Source organism: Lipotes vexillifer, unplaced genomic scaffold (genome assembly GCF_000442215.2).
Source record: "Lipotes vexillifer unplaced genomic scaffold, Lipotes_vexillifer_v1.1 scaffold98, whole genome shotgun sequence".
In the NCBI taxonomy this organism is placed as follows: domain Eukaryota; kingdom Metazoa; phylum Chordata; class Mammalia; order Artiodactyla; family Lipotidae; genus Lipotes; species Lipotes vexillifer.
In genome coordinates, this window is record NW_006799611.1 from 1,539,843 (window position 1) to 1,557,662 (window position 17,820).

General features: G+C 58.5%; 1 protein-coding gene across 1 annotated transcript in view; it reads right to left on the reverse strand.

Annotated features, from left to right (window-relative positions):
• The window catches only part of NIBAN2 (niban apoptosis regulator 2), a 51,805-nt gene that overhangs the window by 1,892 nt on the left and 32,093 nt on the right, over nt 1-17,820 (reverse strand). Inside the window, exons 2-12 of the mRNA XM_007471729.1 lie at nt 17,429-17,559; nt 12,245-12,373; nt 10,424-10,529; nt 9,072-9,239; nt 4,069-4,184; nt 3,215-3,319; nt 2,961-3,123; nt 1,714-1,901; nt 867-1,022; nt 289-405; nt 59-166 (exon numbers count right to left, since the gene is read on the reverse strand). Of these exons, the coding sequence (XP_007471791.1) occupies nt 59-166; nt 289-405; nt 867-1,022; nt 1,714-1,901; nt 2,961-3,123; nt 3,215-3,319; nt 4,069-4,184; nt 9,072-9,239; nt 10,424-10,529; nt 12,245-12,373; nt 17,429-17,559 (1,487 nt within the window). The remainder of the gene's footprint in view (nt 1-58; nt 167-288; nt 406-866; nt 1,023-1,713; nt 1,902-2,960; nt 3,124-3,214; nt 3,320-4,068; nt 4,185-9,071; nt 9,240-10,423; nt 10,530-12,244; nt 12,374-17,428; nt 17,560-17,820) is intronic.

Here is a 17,820-nt window from a genome sequence, read left to right on the forward strand (position 1 = left end):
GATAGGGAGGGGGAGGGAGGGGAGAGGGGGAGGGCAGTGGGGGGCAGGGCGCACTCACCGACTTGCAGGTGGGCGCCAGCTTCTTGAGCAGGAACGGGATGGTGATCTGCAGCAGAGCCTCCCGGAAAAAGCGCTTCCGCACGGTGCTGCTGTCATAGTCGTATTTCTGCCAGGAAGAGGGGCCAGGGCATGGGAGGCTCTGTGTCAGGGAGCTCCACTGGTCCCTGGTCTGACCCGAGCCCCAGCGTCCCACTGAGTGGAGGGGTGGGGCCTGGCCGGGCGGCTCACCTTCAGCACTCGCTCCAGGATGCGCTGGATGGACTTGCACAGCTCCTCCTTGGTGGGCCCCTTCCCCAGCTCCTGGTGCAGGAGGGTCTCGAAGGTGTACACGGCGTTGTCCATTTGCTGCCGGCGGGGCACACCACGGGGCACGTGAAAGGGGTGCCCGCCGGGAGGAGGGGGTGCCTGTGTGCTCAGCTGCCCGTTCACTCACTCACTCACTCACTCACTCCTGTACTGTCTAGTGTGCTGGCTCACGGCTGGGCACCAGGGCCAGTCCCTGCCTCAGGGAAACAGAGGCCCTGGGCCTTGTGGGAAGGGGCTTAGGGAGCAAGGAGGGCCTCCCAGAGGAAGGGGTCTCTGAGACCCAAAAGATGAGTCTGAATTAGCCAGGTGGGCAGAGGGACAGGGTCCAAACAGACCAGAGAGCAGAGCAGCGGAGAGCACGCCGGGACCGAGTGTGGCTGCAGTGAGGCCCGTGAGGACGATGACGAGGGGGCCGGGGAGGAAGGCCACAGAGGCAGCCTCTCCCCCAGGAGATGGGGGGGGCAGGGGCGGGGGCAGCTGGGGTAGCACCCTGGGCTCACCTCACGCATGAGGATCTGGGCTCGCTGCTTGAACACAGACGTGCTGGACACGTCGAAACGCTGCTGCAGCCCATCGAGCCGCAGTGGCTCCATCTTCTCGTAGCAGCTCTGCATCTTGAGGGGGTGGTACGCCAGCTGGGACAGCTTCTCCATGTACTGCAGGGAGGCAGAGGCATGCGGGACCTGAGCTGGGGCCACCAGAGGAGCCAGGCAGCCCCCCAGCCCCTGGGCCCTCGGGGTCCAGGCCCTGGCAGCCGGGAAGGCCATCCGGGGGTGGCGGTCACAAAGGCAAGCGCTGGAGGACCCGGGACAGGAAGCACGAGGATCTGAAGGCAGGAGGAGTGGGGTCCGGCAGCACAGCGTGTGGGGAGAGGCCAGCCCGGGCGCTGGGTGACCTTGGGCAAATCGCTCACCTTCTCTTAGCCTGTTTCCTCAGCCTCCAAATCAGGAGACGGTTTTTCATGATCTCTAAGGTCTTCTATGGCTCTCAAATTCTATGATTATTGTTGTCAATGGACTCCTCAGTTTGGGGTGTAGGAGACGCTAAGATTACAGGACCAATTCTATCTACACCTGACAATTATGTGGGGTTCCAGGCAGCCGACTACCCCAATATGGGGTCTGTGGAAGACGGTTCACCCTGAGAACCAGAGAACTCAGAGGTGAGAGAGGCTGGCTCCATTTGTGAGGTGCACGAAATGGCATCTGTGTACTGGCCCGGTCCCTTGGTCTCCCGCACACCCTCCGTTCACAGGTTATGCCCCGGAGGGGAGCGGCCAGCCCTGATCACAGTGAGGGCCTGATGGGGGCCAGACCAAACCCAAACCCAGGGCCATGCCTGGCTCACCTCGCCCAGCTTGTCGATGCCGCCCTCATTGATGACGTTCAGGTTCATGTCGGTGACCTCCTTGAACAAGACGTCCCGCACTTCGGTGAAGCCCTGGCTGGTGGGCACCATCAGGGCCTCCAGGATGGACGGGATATAGGGCTGGACATGATTCCGGACACACACCTCCGCCTTGGGGAGGATGGAAGCTGCACCGAGGGAGCTGGTTAGCGGACGGCACCCCCGGTAGCAACTCCCACCATCCCAGACCCCCAGGCTAGAGGCAGGCTGTCATATTATTCTTTAAAGAAGACCACTGGTGACAACATTAGCAAACTGAAGGATTCTTGAGGAACAGCTGATAATGCAGCACAAATAACAGGGAGTTCTGAGACTGGAGCCTGCTGTTCCTGAAACTGTGACGGGAAGAAACTAAGAAAACTGCTAGTGTGAAGGTCTCTAGGTTGGCAATTTTTCTGCTTAGCTAGAGGAAGAGAACTCACCTTTGGGGGTCTTGCTCCTTCGTTTTTTTTTAAAAAAAAAAAGAAAAACACTTCAGTGGCTTCAATGAGCCTCTGGGTTTTGCAAACCCCGATTCTGCTCTGGAATGGTGTGGCCTGACTCAGCCCAACTATGGAAAAGGCTGCTTCCCTGTGGGCAGGGACCGTCTCCAAGACATTCTGACCAAGGCCTTTTTTAGCCAGGGGGTGTCTGACGTCCCTCCTTCTGCCCTCTGCCCAGCTAACATTATTTGTCCCACACAATAAATGTCAACTCTCGGTGTCCTCCCAGCTCCCAGTGAGTGCAGTGGTTAGAGAATAACCCTCGGGCAACTGACAACAGTCACAACTATGGCCAGCGTGTGATGGATGATGAGTGAAAGGATCCCATCAGGCTCGGAACAGAAAGGAGCATCAGCTGACCAGGGAAAGGCTGGCTGAATGTGAATCACCAGAGTCAAGCTGATGTCGCTAAAACGACACATGGTAGATCTGATGACCAAAGGTGAACAGAAGGCTTGAACCTCAACGTCATTTAGGTCACCAAGATCTGAGTCTATAGAAATAACAGCTGGCAAACAACTCACAGGGGTTGGAAGAACAATGCCTCAGATTTGATTCTGGTGTTTTAAAAATAATGAATCAAGTCATTCCTGTGAAATGCAAACGGATCCCTGAAACAGGCAGGAGGGACCCCCTGACCCCGGAGGGTGGGTGGTCCCAGCACGTCCACCAGGTGATGACAGCCATAGCAGGTGGCCCTCCTACCTCGGATCTTGCTGGCCAGATGCTCCTTGGAGGTGATGATCTGGTCCATGTCGGTGCGGATGACCGCCTCCATGGCCGGCCGGGCCAGCTGTAGCTTGGACAGCATGGCCTCAAAGCGTGCCTTGGCCTGTTCATACACCATGCGGTACACGGTGTCTGAGATCTGTGGGCAGGGCGGAGGTGTCAGCGCCAGGCTGAGGGTGCCAGGCAGCTGCAGGCCCCCCACCCCTGCTCCCAAGCCCAGGCCTGCCCACCTGGATCCACTGCCGCTGTCGCTCCTGCGGTTTCCCCTTCAGCCGGGGGGCGAGCTCTGCCTTCAGCTCAGGGCCCAGCTCCTCCATCACCAGGTTGCTCAGGATCTAGGACCGGGAGGCACAGGCCGGGGCAGGGGTTGGAGCATGCCCAGCCCCCTCCATATTCCGGCAAGCCCGGCCACTCAAACACCCCCCTCAAAAAGCTGCTCTGGGCTTCCCTGGTGGCACGGTGCTTGAGAGTCCACCTGCCGATGCAGGGGACACGGGTTCATGCCCCGGTCTGGGAAGATCCCACATGCCGCAGAGCGGCTGGGCCCGTGAGCCATGGCCTCTGAGCCTGCGTGTCCGGAGCCTGTGCTCCGCAACGGGAGAGGCCACAGCAGTGAGAGGCCCGCGTACCGCAAAAAAAAAAAAAAAATCTGCTCTCTGCTCCATGTCTCCACTGCCCTCCCTCCTGAGCATCATTCCCACAGGTCCCAGCTTACCTGCTTGGGTGTCCTGTAGGATCTTGTAGGGGCCCCACCTCAGGACCACTGCACATACTGCCACCCTGTCTGGAATACCACACCCTGCCCCCCTTGCCTGCACATGGAAGTGTGTGCGTTTACTTGTCAAACGTCTGTTTCTCCTTCTAGATAGCTCCCTAAGGGCCAGGACTGTGTCCCTCTTACAATGCACCCCAGCACCTAGTCCAGGGTCGGTGCTCAGTTAATGACTGAACAAAATAACAAGTACCTCCCCCTGCGGGATCACCTCAGCCTCCACCCGTCCGAACCTGCAGCCAGTGCTCCAGAGCCCTGCCTGTGGCCCCGCTCTGACTTGCGCAGCCTCCCCGCCAGCCTCCCTGGCCTCACCTGCACCTCGTTCCCACACAGCATCTCCCAGGTGCCGTACAGCTCCTTGGACTGGCGGTACAAGCGGATGGCGTCAGTGAACGCGGGGCCCTCCACCTTGGAGTCCTCGGGGATCCCTGCCCGGGAGAGGGACGTAGAGAGGAGGTCGGTAGGATGGCCCATGCCCTCCACCGAGACCAATGGGTTGACTGCCCAAACTCCCCCACCTCTGACCCCCACGGCTCTTGTAGTAACAGCATCAGTAGTTGTTGCAGTGACAGTAACGATAAGAACCCACAACAGCAGTGGACAGTAAGACAGCCCTGCTCTGTATCCTCATCTCCTTCAATCCTCCCAACCAGCCCGAGGTGTGGGCACTGTCGTTTCCTCTGCTTTTCCAGATGAAGAAACAGGCTCCGAGGTCAGGCCACTGCCGAGGGTCCAAGGCCAGTGAGCAGCAGAGCCAGGACCAGAAGCCACCACCACCACCAAGGAGAGGCCACCCGGCATGGCAGACAGCATACCAGAGGCACCCAGAGACCCTCCCTCCACCAGGGGCCTGCCAACTTCCCCCGCAAAGGGCTAGACAGTAAATAGTCTCAGCTTTGTGGGCCAGACGATCTCCGTCCCAGCCATTCAACCTGCCGTTGTAGCAGGAAAGCAGCCGCAGGCAGTGTGTGAACAAACGAGCCGATAAAACTGGATTTATTAAAATAGGCGATGAGCCCAATTTGCCCCATAGCCTCGCTGCAGGTCATTGAACCCTAAGGGGCCTCAGTTCTCCCTTCTGAATAGTGGGAGCAATGACCAGCCTGGCCTCACACACCCACTGTGGGGCTGCAGGGACCACAGTGTGGACTGTGAAGGCAGGGCCTGGGGGCAGGCCCAGCGGGCACCACGTCGCACTTTATTAGTAACTGCAGCCACAAATGGCTCCTGCTGCCCTGGGTCCGCCTTGCTCAAAGCCGTGCATCCAGGGGACTGGAAATACCATTTCTCACTTTTGTCAATGATGGTGGCAGTGGTGGCCCAGATGAGTTTGCCCACCTCCCCCGTGCTGGCGAGGGGGTCAGTGAACAAGGCATGGGCCTCAGACTGAGCGCTGGGGAGGCAGGCTGCAGAAAGTCGCAACATCTGACTTCGGGACGAACGTGGTTAAACACCTCGCAGCCAGGCAGCTGGCGGCTACCCTGGCCACGAGCCTCTGACCGCTGTGTCCCCAGAGCCAAGGGAAGGGGAAATGGCAGCCAGTGCCTCCGAAACCCCGACCTCCACTGCAGTGACTATGGGCTGAGTCACCCCCCAGAGAAGAAGCCCCTCTCTGGCATGGGGAGAACCCCTCCCCTCCACATCTGCTGACCCAGGAATCACACTGCCTGGCAGGGCTGGAAGAGAGCTCAGAGGTGGGGAAACTGAGGCCCAGCCCCAGCCCTGCAGTGGCAGCTCCGTGGACTGGGATGGGGACGTGAGGGGCGTCTCACCCTGCATTTCAGGGACCTGAGATGAGGAGGGAGTGACGGGGGCAGAGCAGGGGTGTCCCAGCTGGGGTGCCACGCAGAGCCCTGGGGTGGGTGCTGCCCAGCTGGGCCAGGGGAGGAAGCCCTTCAGGCTTAAGGAGGGGCACCGTCTCCCAGAGACCAGGTTTTGCCCAGAAAAATCCAGCCGTGCATTATATGCAGCCTTTCTCACATTGGGGCATTTACAGTCTGCAGACAACAAGCCGGGTGTGCCAGGCAGGGTCGCTCTCCAGGTGGCAGGACGCTGAGCCAGAGCGTTGGGCAGCAGGAAGGAGGCCGCCAATGCCCTGGGCTCTGGCCAGTCAGACATGCAGCCTCAGACCCTCAGGATGTCCCTACTCTGCATGCCGAGTGGCTGAATCAAAAGGGAGGGTGACCCCTCCCGAGCTCTTCCCCTGAGCCTGGCTGTTAGGGGCTGAACTGTGTCCCTTCAAAGTCCTATGTTGAAGTCCTGACCCCCAGCGCCCTCAGAATGTGACTGACTGGAGACAGGGACTAGAGAGGAAATTAAGTTAAAACGAGGGGCTCAGGCTCGGCCCTGATCCCATATGTATGGCTGGTGTCCTCAGAAGAAGAAATCTGGACAAATTGCGCACACAGAGCGGGGACTGTGTGAGGACACAGGGAGACGGCAGCTGCCTGCTGGGCAGGGAGAGAGACCTCGGAAGAAAACAGACCTGCTGACACCTGGATCTCGGGCTTCCAGCCTCCAGAATTGGGCAAAAATAAATTTCTGTTGTTTAAGCCGCCCAGTCTGTGGTCCCGTGTTACAGCAGACCAAGGCTGAGACCGCACACGCATTCCCTCACCTAATTCCCCAAACAGCTCCCAGAGGGACAGCTGTTCTCAGCCGCACTCTCCCCATGAGGAAACGGGCTCAGGGAGGCAAAGTCACTGGCTCGAGGCCACACCGCTAGGGAACGGCAGCCCCAGGGCCTGAACCCAGACTGGCCGACTCTAGCGAGACCTGGAGACTTCCTGCCTGTGGGGTCCTCAGGGTCAGGCAGAGAAAGGAAGCTACATTCCTCATGCCCGGGCAGCAGGCAGAGGGGGACGGCGGTCAGACAGGAAGAGGCCTTGACCTCTGCACCCCAGGCCCAGCCCGAGGGGGCAGCTCCGTGCCCCGCTGCCTCTTGCTGCCCCAGCTGCTCCGGGAATGCAGGATGTGGGCGGGGGCCGGACGAACTGTGTCCACCCAGCTCGGCCTCCTTCCCCAGCCACCCCCCACTTCCTGGCAGCCCCTGGAGTGAGCAATTCCAGGCCCTGCAAATTCCAGGCCCAGCCCCCGAGGAAGCCGAGAACTTTCCCACAGTCCTCAGGGTGGAGGAAAGGCTCCTCTAAAACCGCCCTGTCAGCTCCCAACACCTTGCGGCCGCAGGACGCCTCTCCCCCCGCCCCAGCAGCTCTCCCCAGCCTCCCCTCCTGCCCACAGGACCCACACCCATACCCCTCAGCCTCCTGGCTGAGCACTCGCTATGTGCTAGGCACGGGGGCCAAGAGCTCTACCCAGCCCAGCTCATGTATTCCTCCCCACGATCTAGCAAAGTTTATCACAACCGCCATTGTGCGCACGGGGAACCGAACGGCGGCTCTTCCCCACCTGGTCTGTCCCCACCCGGCCTGGCCTGGGGTCACCTGGCCAGGTCTGCCATTAGCCTTGGAAACCTTCAGAGGGAGGAGCTGGGCCAGGGACGGGGGAGGAGGAGGGACGGTGCCCCAGGCCAGGCAGCCAGAGCCCAGATCGCCTCGGCCCGGTCCTGGCCCCTCAGCCCCCGGGGACCTGGGAACAGGAGGCTCTTTGTGGGCGGCAGGGGCTGGCCTGACTGAAGACCTGGTTCCTGTCGCCCGGCAGATTCCAGCCGGGGCAGAGGCAGCCCTGGAGAGCGGAGAGCACAGGGGACAGGTGGGGTGAGCCGAGTCACCGCACAGCCGCCTCCAGGCGTGGGTGCCCACTGTCCATCCAGCGGGTGGAGCTGCGCCCCAGGCATGCCGGGGGCGGGGGAGAGTAGGGCAGAGGCAAGGGCAGGGCGGGAGCAGCGGCCTCCCTCTGCTGCCCAGAGGCCAGGTCACCGGGAAGGAATTTCAGGGTCCAGGATGGGGTTGCTCCTCCCGTAAGGGCAGAAAGCCCTTCATGCCCCGCCCCCCCCCGTCCTGCGGCGCCCCCGAGTGGCCGCTGGCGGGAAGCTCAGCCCTGCGATGGGGATGGCGGGAAGGCTCTGCCGCTGTTTTAACTGCTTTAACTGTTTACTGTTTAATCAGAAGGTTCCTTAAAACCCAGCAAACTCCACCCATCGTCAGCATCACTAGCACACGGTTTCACAAATAATTAAAACTCATTTAATTACTTAATAATTCATTCAGAATTAAGATTCAGGAATACGATGAAAGCGAGAGCAATACCCACACTTGACCTGTGCGCCCCCCATGCCCCCCCCCCCCCCCCCCCCCGGCTGAGAGACAACCACAAGCCTTTTTGATCAAACTCCTTAAAGCCCCACAAGGCCCTCCAGACCTGACCTCAGTGCCCCCTCCAGGCCCATTTCCAGGCACCCCCCTCCCCACTTCAGGGCCTGGTGCACCCTCCTCTAAACTGCCCACACCCCTGGGTCTCTCTTCATGCTTGCTGCGACCTCCGTCTGGAACTCACCTCCCTCTGCTCTAGAACTATGCATCCTCCAGGTCTCCTCTGAACCCTGGCCTCCTCAAGGAAGCCCCCCTGATCTACCCCTCCCCACACACAGGATCAGCACCCCCCAACACATACACACACTCCAGGTTCCCCAGGTGGCTCCCACCCGGCACCCAGCACAGCTGTGACTCATCACCCCCTGGTGTCCTCATCTGTTTAACATCTGTCTCCCCACCAGGCTGCCAGCAGCACGGGGACGGTGGCCATATCTTGCTTCCCTGCTGCATCCTCAGTGCCCAGCCCTGGGTCTGGCTCAGAGACATTAAAAGCTTTGTTAAGTGAATGAGTGACCTGGGAGAGACCTTGTAACTTTGCAGACGGGTACAATGAGACCCTGAGGGAGGAAGGGAACTTCCCAGACCCGGGTCCAGGTCCCTGAGAAGAAAGCAACGGTACCATAAAAAAATCTTTACCAAGCGTTGAGTGGATGCTCACTGTGAATCCTCACAAACCCTCTGAGACACAGGAGAGATTATTATCCCCATTTTACAGAGGCTTCAAAAGGTAAGTTGGTCTCCTAAGGTCCTGTTGCTGGAAAGTGGCAGAATCAGGATTTTGATCTTGTGACCCAAGGGCTCAACAACTGCATCCCTCTGAGAACAATATCCCAAATTCTGTTTCAGAGCATCACAGAACTGTTTTCATCAAGGAACAAGATGAAGGGCAGCACGACAGTGGTTTCTAACAACCCCAGAAGGAAAAGCAGAACAGCTCATAGAGCAGGGTGGCCACACCGCACTCAGCCACTAGGTGTCACCACTCAGCACATAATCCAGGTAACCCCCGCTCCCAGCTCCTGGTGCCTAAAGGCGGCTCACCATTGTTGCAGTGCCGGACGCAGTCCTGCAGGACAGCCTGCCACTTGTCCTGCTCGGCTTCCGTCATCATGCAGAAGCAGTAGTGACGCGCAGAAGGATGCCAGAGGATGAGCGGGAACTGCGTGGGGCACTTGAGGACAGGGGCAGCGCCCGATTTTGATGTGGTCCCTGTGGAGACAGTGCCCTCTGAGCAGCTGCCCTCTGTGGCTTCCCTCAGCCAGAGGACGTCAGCAGCTGACCCCTCGCCCTACCATGAGGGGCAGGCTCAGGTCCAGAGAGAGCTGGCCTGTCCCGGGGTGACCAGAGAGTCAGTGGGGGAGGCCACTGCCTTCTCTCTTGCTCCACAGCCTGGCTAAAGGAATGTCAGAACCCCCCAGCACCATTTCTCAGAGCTGGTAATGCAGCCACCTCCCTGGGGTCAGGTTCTAAACTCTGTGCATGAGGCACAAATAACACAGGGTCAGAGCCCTCAGGGTCAAAGGCCAAGCATTACCTTCTTGGGTTTCCCTTCAAATTTCAGCAGTAGAGGCCAAAGTGTGGTTTAAATGTCCAAGGGGGGAGGGAGGTATGGGTGTGGGAGATAGAGAATAAATAAAAGGGGATTTTTCTCTATTTGGTCCGCATGGATATTCGAGATCCAGCGAGATAAGTGGTCCTGGGCTGTGACCTTGCCACTCCTGTTAATAACAAGACAATGGCAGTTCTTCTCTGGGCCCTGGCTCTGGGTCCCTGCGCTCGGCTCAGCACACACAGCACCTCGTGGGGTCCACATAACACCCCAGGGTCAGCCCTCTCAGTGCAGGGGCTGGAATCCAGGAAAGCCAGACTCCAGCTGAGCCCTCAACCACCAAGTCCCACAAAAGGGTAAAAGCTGCCCCCACAAGGCCAGCATCTCCCTTACCCCTTGGTCTCCCTGGGATCATCTAGAGGCAGGTGTCATCCCACAAGGTTTCTGGGTGTCTCTGATGGGGTGGGGTCGCCTAGGATAGCTCCTTACAAATGCGGTATTGACTCAGCAGCTTACAAATTGGGGCACCTGGATCATCTTCTCCTGGAAGCCTCTCAGGGACCCAGGGAAGAGGCAGGGTAGAGAGAGAGGTCCCCCTGCACAGCTGTGGCCGCCAGGCTCAGGAAGCAGGGGCTCGGGTGGGGCAACCCCAACTCACTGTGTGGCCACAGGAAAACCCCTCTCAGGCCTCCCTTTGGAGGCTCAGGTTGTGCTGGGCACCTGCCGCTAGCTCTAGGCCCAGCTGGTTTTCCTGCAGATGTGGAGCCTGGAGATCCAGGAGGAGGGGCGCCCTCTCCCCTGGCCAAATCCCTGGGTGCTTTGCCTGGGATGGGTGGTCCTTTACCTGGTAAGGAGTTGCCAACAAGCTCCAGGTACTGGTCCAAGGAGGTGAGAATTTTGTAGCCCGCACTGTTGATGACAGCTCGGGGTGGGACCTGCCGCTCATAAGCCTGAGGAGGGGGCAAAAGAGATGGTCCCTGGGGGTTACGCGTATGGCCAAGCCCAAACCCTGTCTCCATCCCCGGCTCCAGGGCCCCATTCAGTGTTGCCTGCCCCAGTCAGGAAAGAGGAAGGCGGAGAAGGAAGAAGGGGAGGAGGGGGAGAGAGGACTTTGACCACCACCATGACTAGAGGCAACGTGGTGTAGTGACCCGGACCCAGGGTCTGGGCTCAAATCCTGACTCCACTAAGTTCCGTCTGTGTGAGGCCAAGGATAAGCACCTCCTTTGCTTTAGTTTCCTCATCTATAAAACCAGTGTAATAACAGTTCCTACCTCACAGGGCTGCATGAGGGCCCAGTGAGATAATCCACATAACGCATAGCACAGTGCCTGGCACAGCAAGGGTCAGAGAGCACTGCTGAGGTGACTGTTATTATTATCACCACTGCACCTACGGTCTCTACGAGCAGCAGCTACCACTAGCCGAGTGTTCATTACATGTCAGGCACTGTGCTACGGTCTCTGCATGCTTCATTTCACAGAATTCTCACAAGCCAGAGGTGGGTACCATTATTAACCCCAAGTTCACATCGCTGGTAAGGTAGCCAACCTGCACGCGAACCTGGTCTGTCAGCCCCTAGAGCCCAGGGTCTTTGACCATTTCCCTGAACTGTCCACTAACTTCCTAAGTCCCCTTGGCAGGAGAATAAGGATTGGGCGCTGCTTTCTTACACCCGTGGGGAGAAAAAATAGTCCTGACATAGGAGCTCATACAGCAGGGCTGCCATGCTGCACTCAGCCACTAGGTGTCACTACTCAACACATTCCTTAAGAGTGGCTGGAACCTCCAGGGCAATGATTTTCAAAGCGTGGTCCCTGATTAGCAGCATCAGTGTCACCCTGGAACTTGTCAGAAATGCATATTCTTGGGCCCCCTCCAGACCTGAATCAAACTCAGGCTAGGCCCAGCAACCTGTTTTTTAACAAGCCCTCCCAGTGAGTCTGGTGCATCCCTCAAAACAGAGGGCACTCAAGCCTGTCCTTCGGCTGTTCTGCAGAAATGTCTGGTAGAAGGGTCTGTGGATCAACCAGGTGGGGGTTCCCTAAGGGCCCAAAGCAAAGGAACAATCGAAGGACACCCATCCCCGCCACTGCAGGGCACAGAGTTGCAAGGGGGGGCATCAGGAAGGAAACAGATAGGACCACCACCCGGGGGTCCTCTGAGGCAGGGAACGGCCAATTAGCTGCTGCTCTTGAAGAGCAAGGAAGGGAGGGGCCGGGGAGCAGGAAGCCCAGGCGGGAAGGTGGCCGAGGGCGAGGAGGGCGCTGGAAATGGAGAGATTTGGAGGGCCTCGGGGGTGGGCAGGAGCCAGCGACGAGTGGCCGATGCGGGGAGAGGCAGAGTGAAAGGGGACCACAGAGAGCTGGGTGCCTGGATGGATGAAATGCCACTTACAGAGGGCAGGCAGCACAGCAAGGTACGGGGAGGCCAGAGGGGTGGGGGGAAGCTGCTGAGGTTCTGCTGTGGCCCTGGCAACAGCCAGTGCGGGGAGGAGGGGAGGGATGCGGGTGGAGGTACGGGGTCTCAGGCTTAGGAATGGGGGCCGCGCAGCATCAGCTAGAGTAGAAGACAGCAAGCCGGGGGAAGCCGCGGAGAAGGGGACGAAGCGCCTGGCCAGGTCTGGGAGAAGAGGGGGCTCAGCGGGATGGGCTGGGGGCCTCACCACTTTGTTCTCGTAGAGCACCAGCCCATAGTTGTGCGGCACGAAGCTGAAACGGTTCCTCCACTTCTTGCTGTCCTCCTGGTACTGGAAGAGGTTCCCCGAGAAGATGATGCGCTCATCCAAGGGCACCTATGGGAGGGCAAGGGCAGGGAGTGGGACCCAGCATGGGAATGGGGTCCTCCAAGAAGGTGAGCACGTCCTCCATCCTGACCTCACCAAGGCCCCCGAGGCAGGGCTGCATGTCACGCATTTGGCAGATGAGGAAAGTGAGGCTCAGGGCAGTGAAGGGGGCCCCCCTGGGGTCCAGGAGGATCAGAGGTGATGCCAGGACTTGAACCCAGGCCAGGCACCACAATACCGGACCCAGACAGAATCCCACCCCATCCTGGCCCTAGGCAGACCCGGCTGCCTCGGGACAGGTCTCTAGAGCACGAGGCAGGCTGCTTCCCCATCCACCCCCCACTGCAGCATGGGTGTGCGACAGTCACTCCGCCGGAGGGGGACGTGCCCACGGGCAGCACTGGTAAGGCCCCGGCACCTGGGCAAATCTTCCCAGCTCTGGGCCTGTTTCCCCTTTGGGGCAACAAAAGCCTGACCGCGGCGGCTCCATAGCGCCTCCCCAGCTCCGACGGCTGACAAGATGGTCTCCATGAATCTGGGTGGGGGAGGAGGGGACCTCAGCCTGGAGGGTTCCCGTGTGGGCAGCAGAAACGCCCAGACCTTCCTGCAAAGCCCTAGCTTTGACTCGACCGCTGACTCAGTGTGACTTCAGCCCTGTCACATCACCTCTCTGAGCCTCAGTTTCCTCATCTGTCAAATGGGACAGTGACAGCACCGACTTCACCGAGGTATCTCAAGGATTCTGTGCAAAGATCACGCAGGCAGTCATACGCGGAGCCACCATGACCACTATTGGGGTTACTTGTCAGTGTCATTCTCCAGCTCCTCGGGCTGACTTACTTGGGGAGGGGGAGGGATGACCTGTTTCAGGAGGGGGAGGGGTGGCCGTCCCAGAGCGAGTGCTTCCTGAGCAGACCCGCACTGGGAAGCTTCAGGAAAGAGGCCACAAGGGAGCAGCCCTCCTCCTGGATGGGAGGAGCTCGGGGAGTCAAGTGTTCCTGTTTCTCAGCAGCTTCTATCTGTTCCACAACAAATACGGTGCCTTACATGCATCGTGTGTAATAAAGGGAGAAAGTATTGATGTTGTCTTAATGGTACCTAACCCTTCCTAGCTTCCTCGCTCTGCCCCGCAGCTGGAGTCAGAGGTGAGCGGCCCCTCCCCAGGCATCCTCACCCCCCAGCCCTCTCCCTTCACACGCAGCCTCCTCTCCCCAGCAACTCCTCAAGGGGAAATGCCAAAACATTCTTGGAAAATGAGGGCCTATTGTGCTCAAACAATAGGCCCCCCCCAAGACTGCTTCCTACCCAGGGATAAAAATATTTACAGGAAAAGAAAACGGTTCCCCCTACCATGCACCTCCCCCGACACACACACAGTGGGCTTTGCCCAAGTCACAAAGCTGGGCTCAGTGGTCTATATTTAGACTGGGGCCTACTCTCAACCCAGCTCTTGAATCCCCATCTCTCCTAGAAAGAAAAGAGCAGACAGAGCTCTCCCGACACCCTGGTCAGACCCTCACTCCCACCCCCAGGCCCCTGGTCTGCAGTCCTCCTTTCTGCTTAGAGCCGGAGCCCAGGCTTGGGCAGTGGGAGGCTGAGGGCACAAGCTCACCACCCAGGCGGGCCTGCCCGGGCGAGTGGGGCTCAGTCAGCAGTGCCCCCAAGTCCACCCCTAGATCCTGGGACAGCCCGTAATGCGTAAGTGGTGTGGGTTTGGGTTTTATTTTTAAGACTTTCAAATGGCAGAGTCACGTGTCCACTGGAAGGTCTGCAGGAAACGAAACGGAACCCGACAGCCCAGGCCAAATATTTTGGACTCTGAAAAGCTCTCTGATGCCACGATGGGCATCTTCGGTAAATGGTGAAGGGTTAGAGCACAGTCCCCAGGCTCCGACAGCCCGAGTTCCAGTCCCAGCTCCACGGCCCACAGCACGGGAGCCCAGACAGGTGACTCCACCTGTCCAAGCCTCAGTGCCCACATCTGGGATGGGGATGGGACTAAATCACAATCCCTCCGAGCAGTGTCGTACTGGCTGTGTGAGCAGTGCCCACACAAAAGGACTGCTGTTTTTATTATTACCATTACTTGTATTATTATTAATCGTATTGTTATTTATTGTATTATTATTTCTTTTTTTTTTTAAGAGGAAATGTCATTTATTTACTTACTTATTGATTTATTTATTTGCCACACCTTGCAGCATGTGGGATCTTACTTCCCCGACCAGGGATCGAACCCATGTCCCCTGCATTGGGAGCACAGAGTCTTAACCACTGGACCGCCAGGGGAGTGTCCCTGCATTATTTCTACCAGAAACAATTTATGTGATGACAACGATGATTTCTAGTATTATATTGTTATCATGACTTAGCCTCACGATGGTCAGTTTACTGAATGACAAAATGGGACCAAAGATTCCTCCTTTTCAGGGATTGTGGGTGATTTCATCTTATTCTTCCCGCTTACATGTTACTTCTGTTTTCTTACCACAAATACTCAACCTTGTGGGTGTTAAAGGCGTTTCTTATGCAGAGTAAATGCTTAGCGCGTCAGGGAACCCCATTTCTGTCTTAGGTTATTGGGACCCAGGTTGCCTGTGACATTTCCTTCCAAATAGGGGAGCCATTCCAGTTCTGCCCACTGGAAGCAGCTCACCTGGGCTGGGTCCAAGGCCATCTTTCCTATTACACAGGTGTGCTCCTGCCAGATACCCAGGCCAGGCCACATCTGCTGTCACAGGGTCAGCAGGTTGCCATGACATCAGGAGACCAGACAGTCTTTTCTGGGCCCCAAATCAAAGGGAGGTGTGATGCTCTGAGAGGCTCTGACACACAGCCCTGACCTCCCCTCCACCCCAGGCAGTCTGGGGGTCAAGACAGAAAGAGACTTTGGTCAGGAATCTGGAACCTGGCTTGAATCCTGCTTCCACCACCCTGGGCCAGCCATTTAAAGGCTCAGCTTCGGGCCTCTGCACCTGCCTTTCCCGTGGTCTGATATTCCTTCTCCCATCAGGTCTTCCACTGAGATGGCCCTTCTTCCAGGAAGCCCTCTTGGGCCGCCCAGACAAGTCAGGCCCCCCTGTCTGAGTCCACCCTGTCATCTCCTTCACAGCGCCCACTTTATCGTGTAAAGGGCTGTTTACTGTCTCCCTGAGTGTCTGGGGCCAGCAAGGGCAGTGTGGCCCCAGCACCTGACCCGTCACAGTCAGTGTGTGTCCCGAGTAGGGGGCCTGTCTCTCGGCGGAATCCTTTAGTCTCAGTGGCAGCTCTCCCACTCCACTGACTTGATGCCTCCAGCTGTTCCTCCTGCTGAGATGACACCAAAGGGTAACAAATCCTCAAAGCCTGGTCAAGTGATGCCAGCTCCCACCCCTTTGGTCTCATGATAAACAGGCACATCTTTAGGCACTTGGTTTTGGGGGAGGGCGGGGAGTGGAATGAAACAACTCCCAGTGCGGGGCCTTTGTGGGCTCTTCCTTCTGCTCTGCCCACTCCTGTCGCCCCCTGCACACCCCGCTATGTCCACTCCCCTGCCCACACCGTTCCCCCTTCCAGAGACGCCTTCCCAATAATCCGAATCCCACCTAGCCTTCAGAGCGCCATGCGATGCCCACCCCCTCCACAAAGCTGCTCTCTCCTCTGGCCCATGACTCTTCCCTCTGGGCACCATTTCACAGACAGAAGAACGGGCTCAGCAAGGTTACCCAGCAAGTGGGGACTCCCACCCCCATTTGTTTCCTCACTGAATCCGCATCCTCCTCTATGCAGGAGGTACCCATTTGGCAGATGAGGAAACAGCCTTGAAGCTTACATCAATGGCCCTGGCCACCAGTTAATAAAAGGATTTGAACCCAAGGACCCCCCTGAGTTCTTTCCCACCAGACCACAGGGTTCCAGCCTCCATCCCTCAGCTACAGCACTGCCCCCGGCCCCTCGAAGCCTAAGCACAGGATGACCCAGGCAGCCCCAAAGAAGGCGACAGGACTGGGGGCGGAAGCTGTGGCGAGGCGAGCAAGGGCGACCTCACAGCCCACCAACCATGGAAATCAGCCACGAATGCCCCGAGCCCCAGGCACTGGGGTTGGCTGGCTGACCAGTCTGATCCCCAGAGAGAAGCTGCTGGGCGCTCTGCCAGGGGCCACCAGCCAGGAACAAGTAGCCTCTGGGCTGCCACTCAGCCACTCCAGGGCCGGGCCACCTGCAGAGGAGGGGGGCTGGCACCCTTCCTTCTCATCACCCCTCCCTCTGCCACCTGCCCAACCATCCAGTGGGCAGAGGGTGAAGGTCACTGAAAGGGAATGACCCAAGTAATGGGATGTGCAGTGCCCTCAAACAGGACTTCCCTGGGCTGACACAGGGCCCCTGCAGCACCCCCAGAGGAGAAAGGGTTGGCCTCTCACCCCAAGTGCTCAGACCCAGGCCTGGCGGCTTCCAGCCAGGAAGCCAGAGCCCCACCAGTGCCCCGGCTATCCCCTCACTTCCTCGGCGCCATTCCCATCCCCAGCCCCATGCCAGGGCCGACCACAGGATCCCCTCCCCAGGAGGCTCTCCACCTCGTCCGGCCCATGCTGACCCCCAGGCTGGAGCCAGGCGGCTTCCAGTCCTCACTGGACAAATATTTACTGTGCAAACATAATCCTACCACTGATAATGGGATAATGACAAGGCCAGGGATGATGACAGTGTCAGCCAGCACCTGCCCAGCCCCAGGTGCCCAGCCGACAAATCTCTAATCCTCACAGCCACCAGGTTCGGGAGGTGCGCTCAGCCAGGTTTACAGATGAGTACATGAGGCTCCACAGGTGAGGTAACAGCTCGCGGGCACACAGAGTGTAAGAGAAGGAGCTGGGCTTGGACCAGGCCTGTCAAGATGACTCAAGAGCCCTAGCTCTGCTGACGGAGGGGCTGGCCCGGGGGAGTCGCCCACGGTGCTAAAAGGGCCTCGACACCACCACCAGGTCACCTGCCTATTCAGAAGCCGGGTGCGGCCCTTAGAGACCATCCAGCAACAATGGGAAACCGTGGCCACGGAGGCCGCCCTGCCCCTGGCCCAGCGCCTCTCACCTTGCGCCAGAGCAGCTGGGCCTGTGGCGCCCCGGTGCCCTCGATCTCATGTCGCATGCTGTTGAAGAGAGCCACACCATACTGGTCCTCGTAGAAGCGGAGGAACTCCGTCAGGATCTTCCCGGTTTTCTCTGAAAGGGAGGGACAAAGGGGCCATGAGGTTGGTGCAGTTGTTTCCAGGCAGCAACCCTGCCCCAGGGAGGGGCACCCGCCTTGCCCCAAATCCCAGTTCATAAAATTGTCCGTGTTTGCATCTGCACTGCATTCCTGGTAGGGGTGGTGCATTTCTCTCCCTCTCCCTCTCTCTCTCTCTCTCTCTCTCCCTCTCTCTCTCTCTCTCTCTCACACACACACACACACACACACACACACACACACACACACACACACAC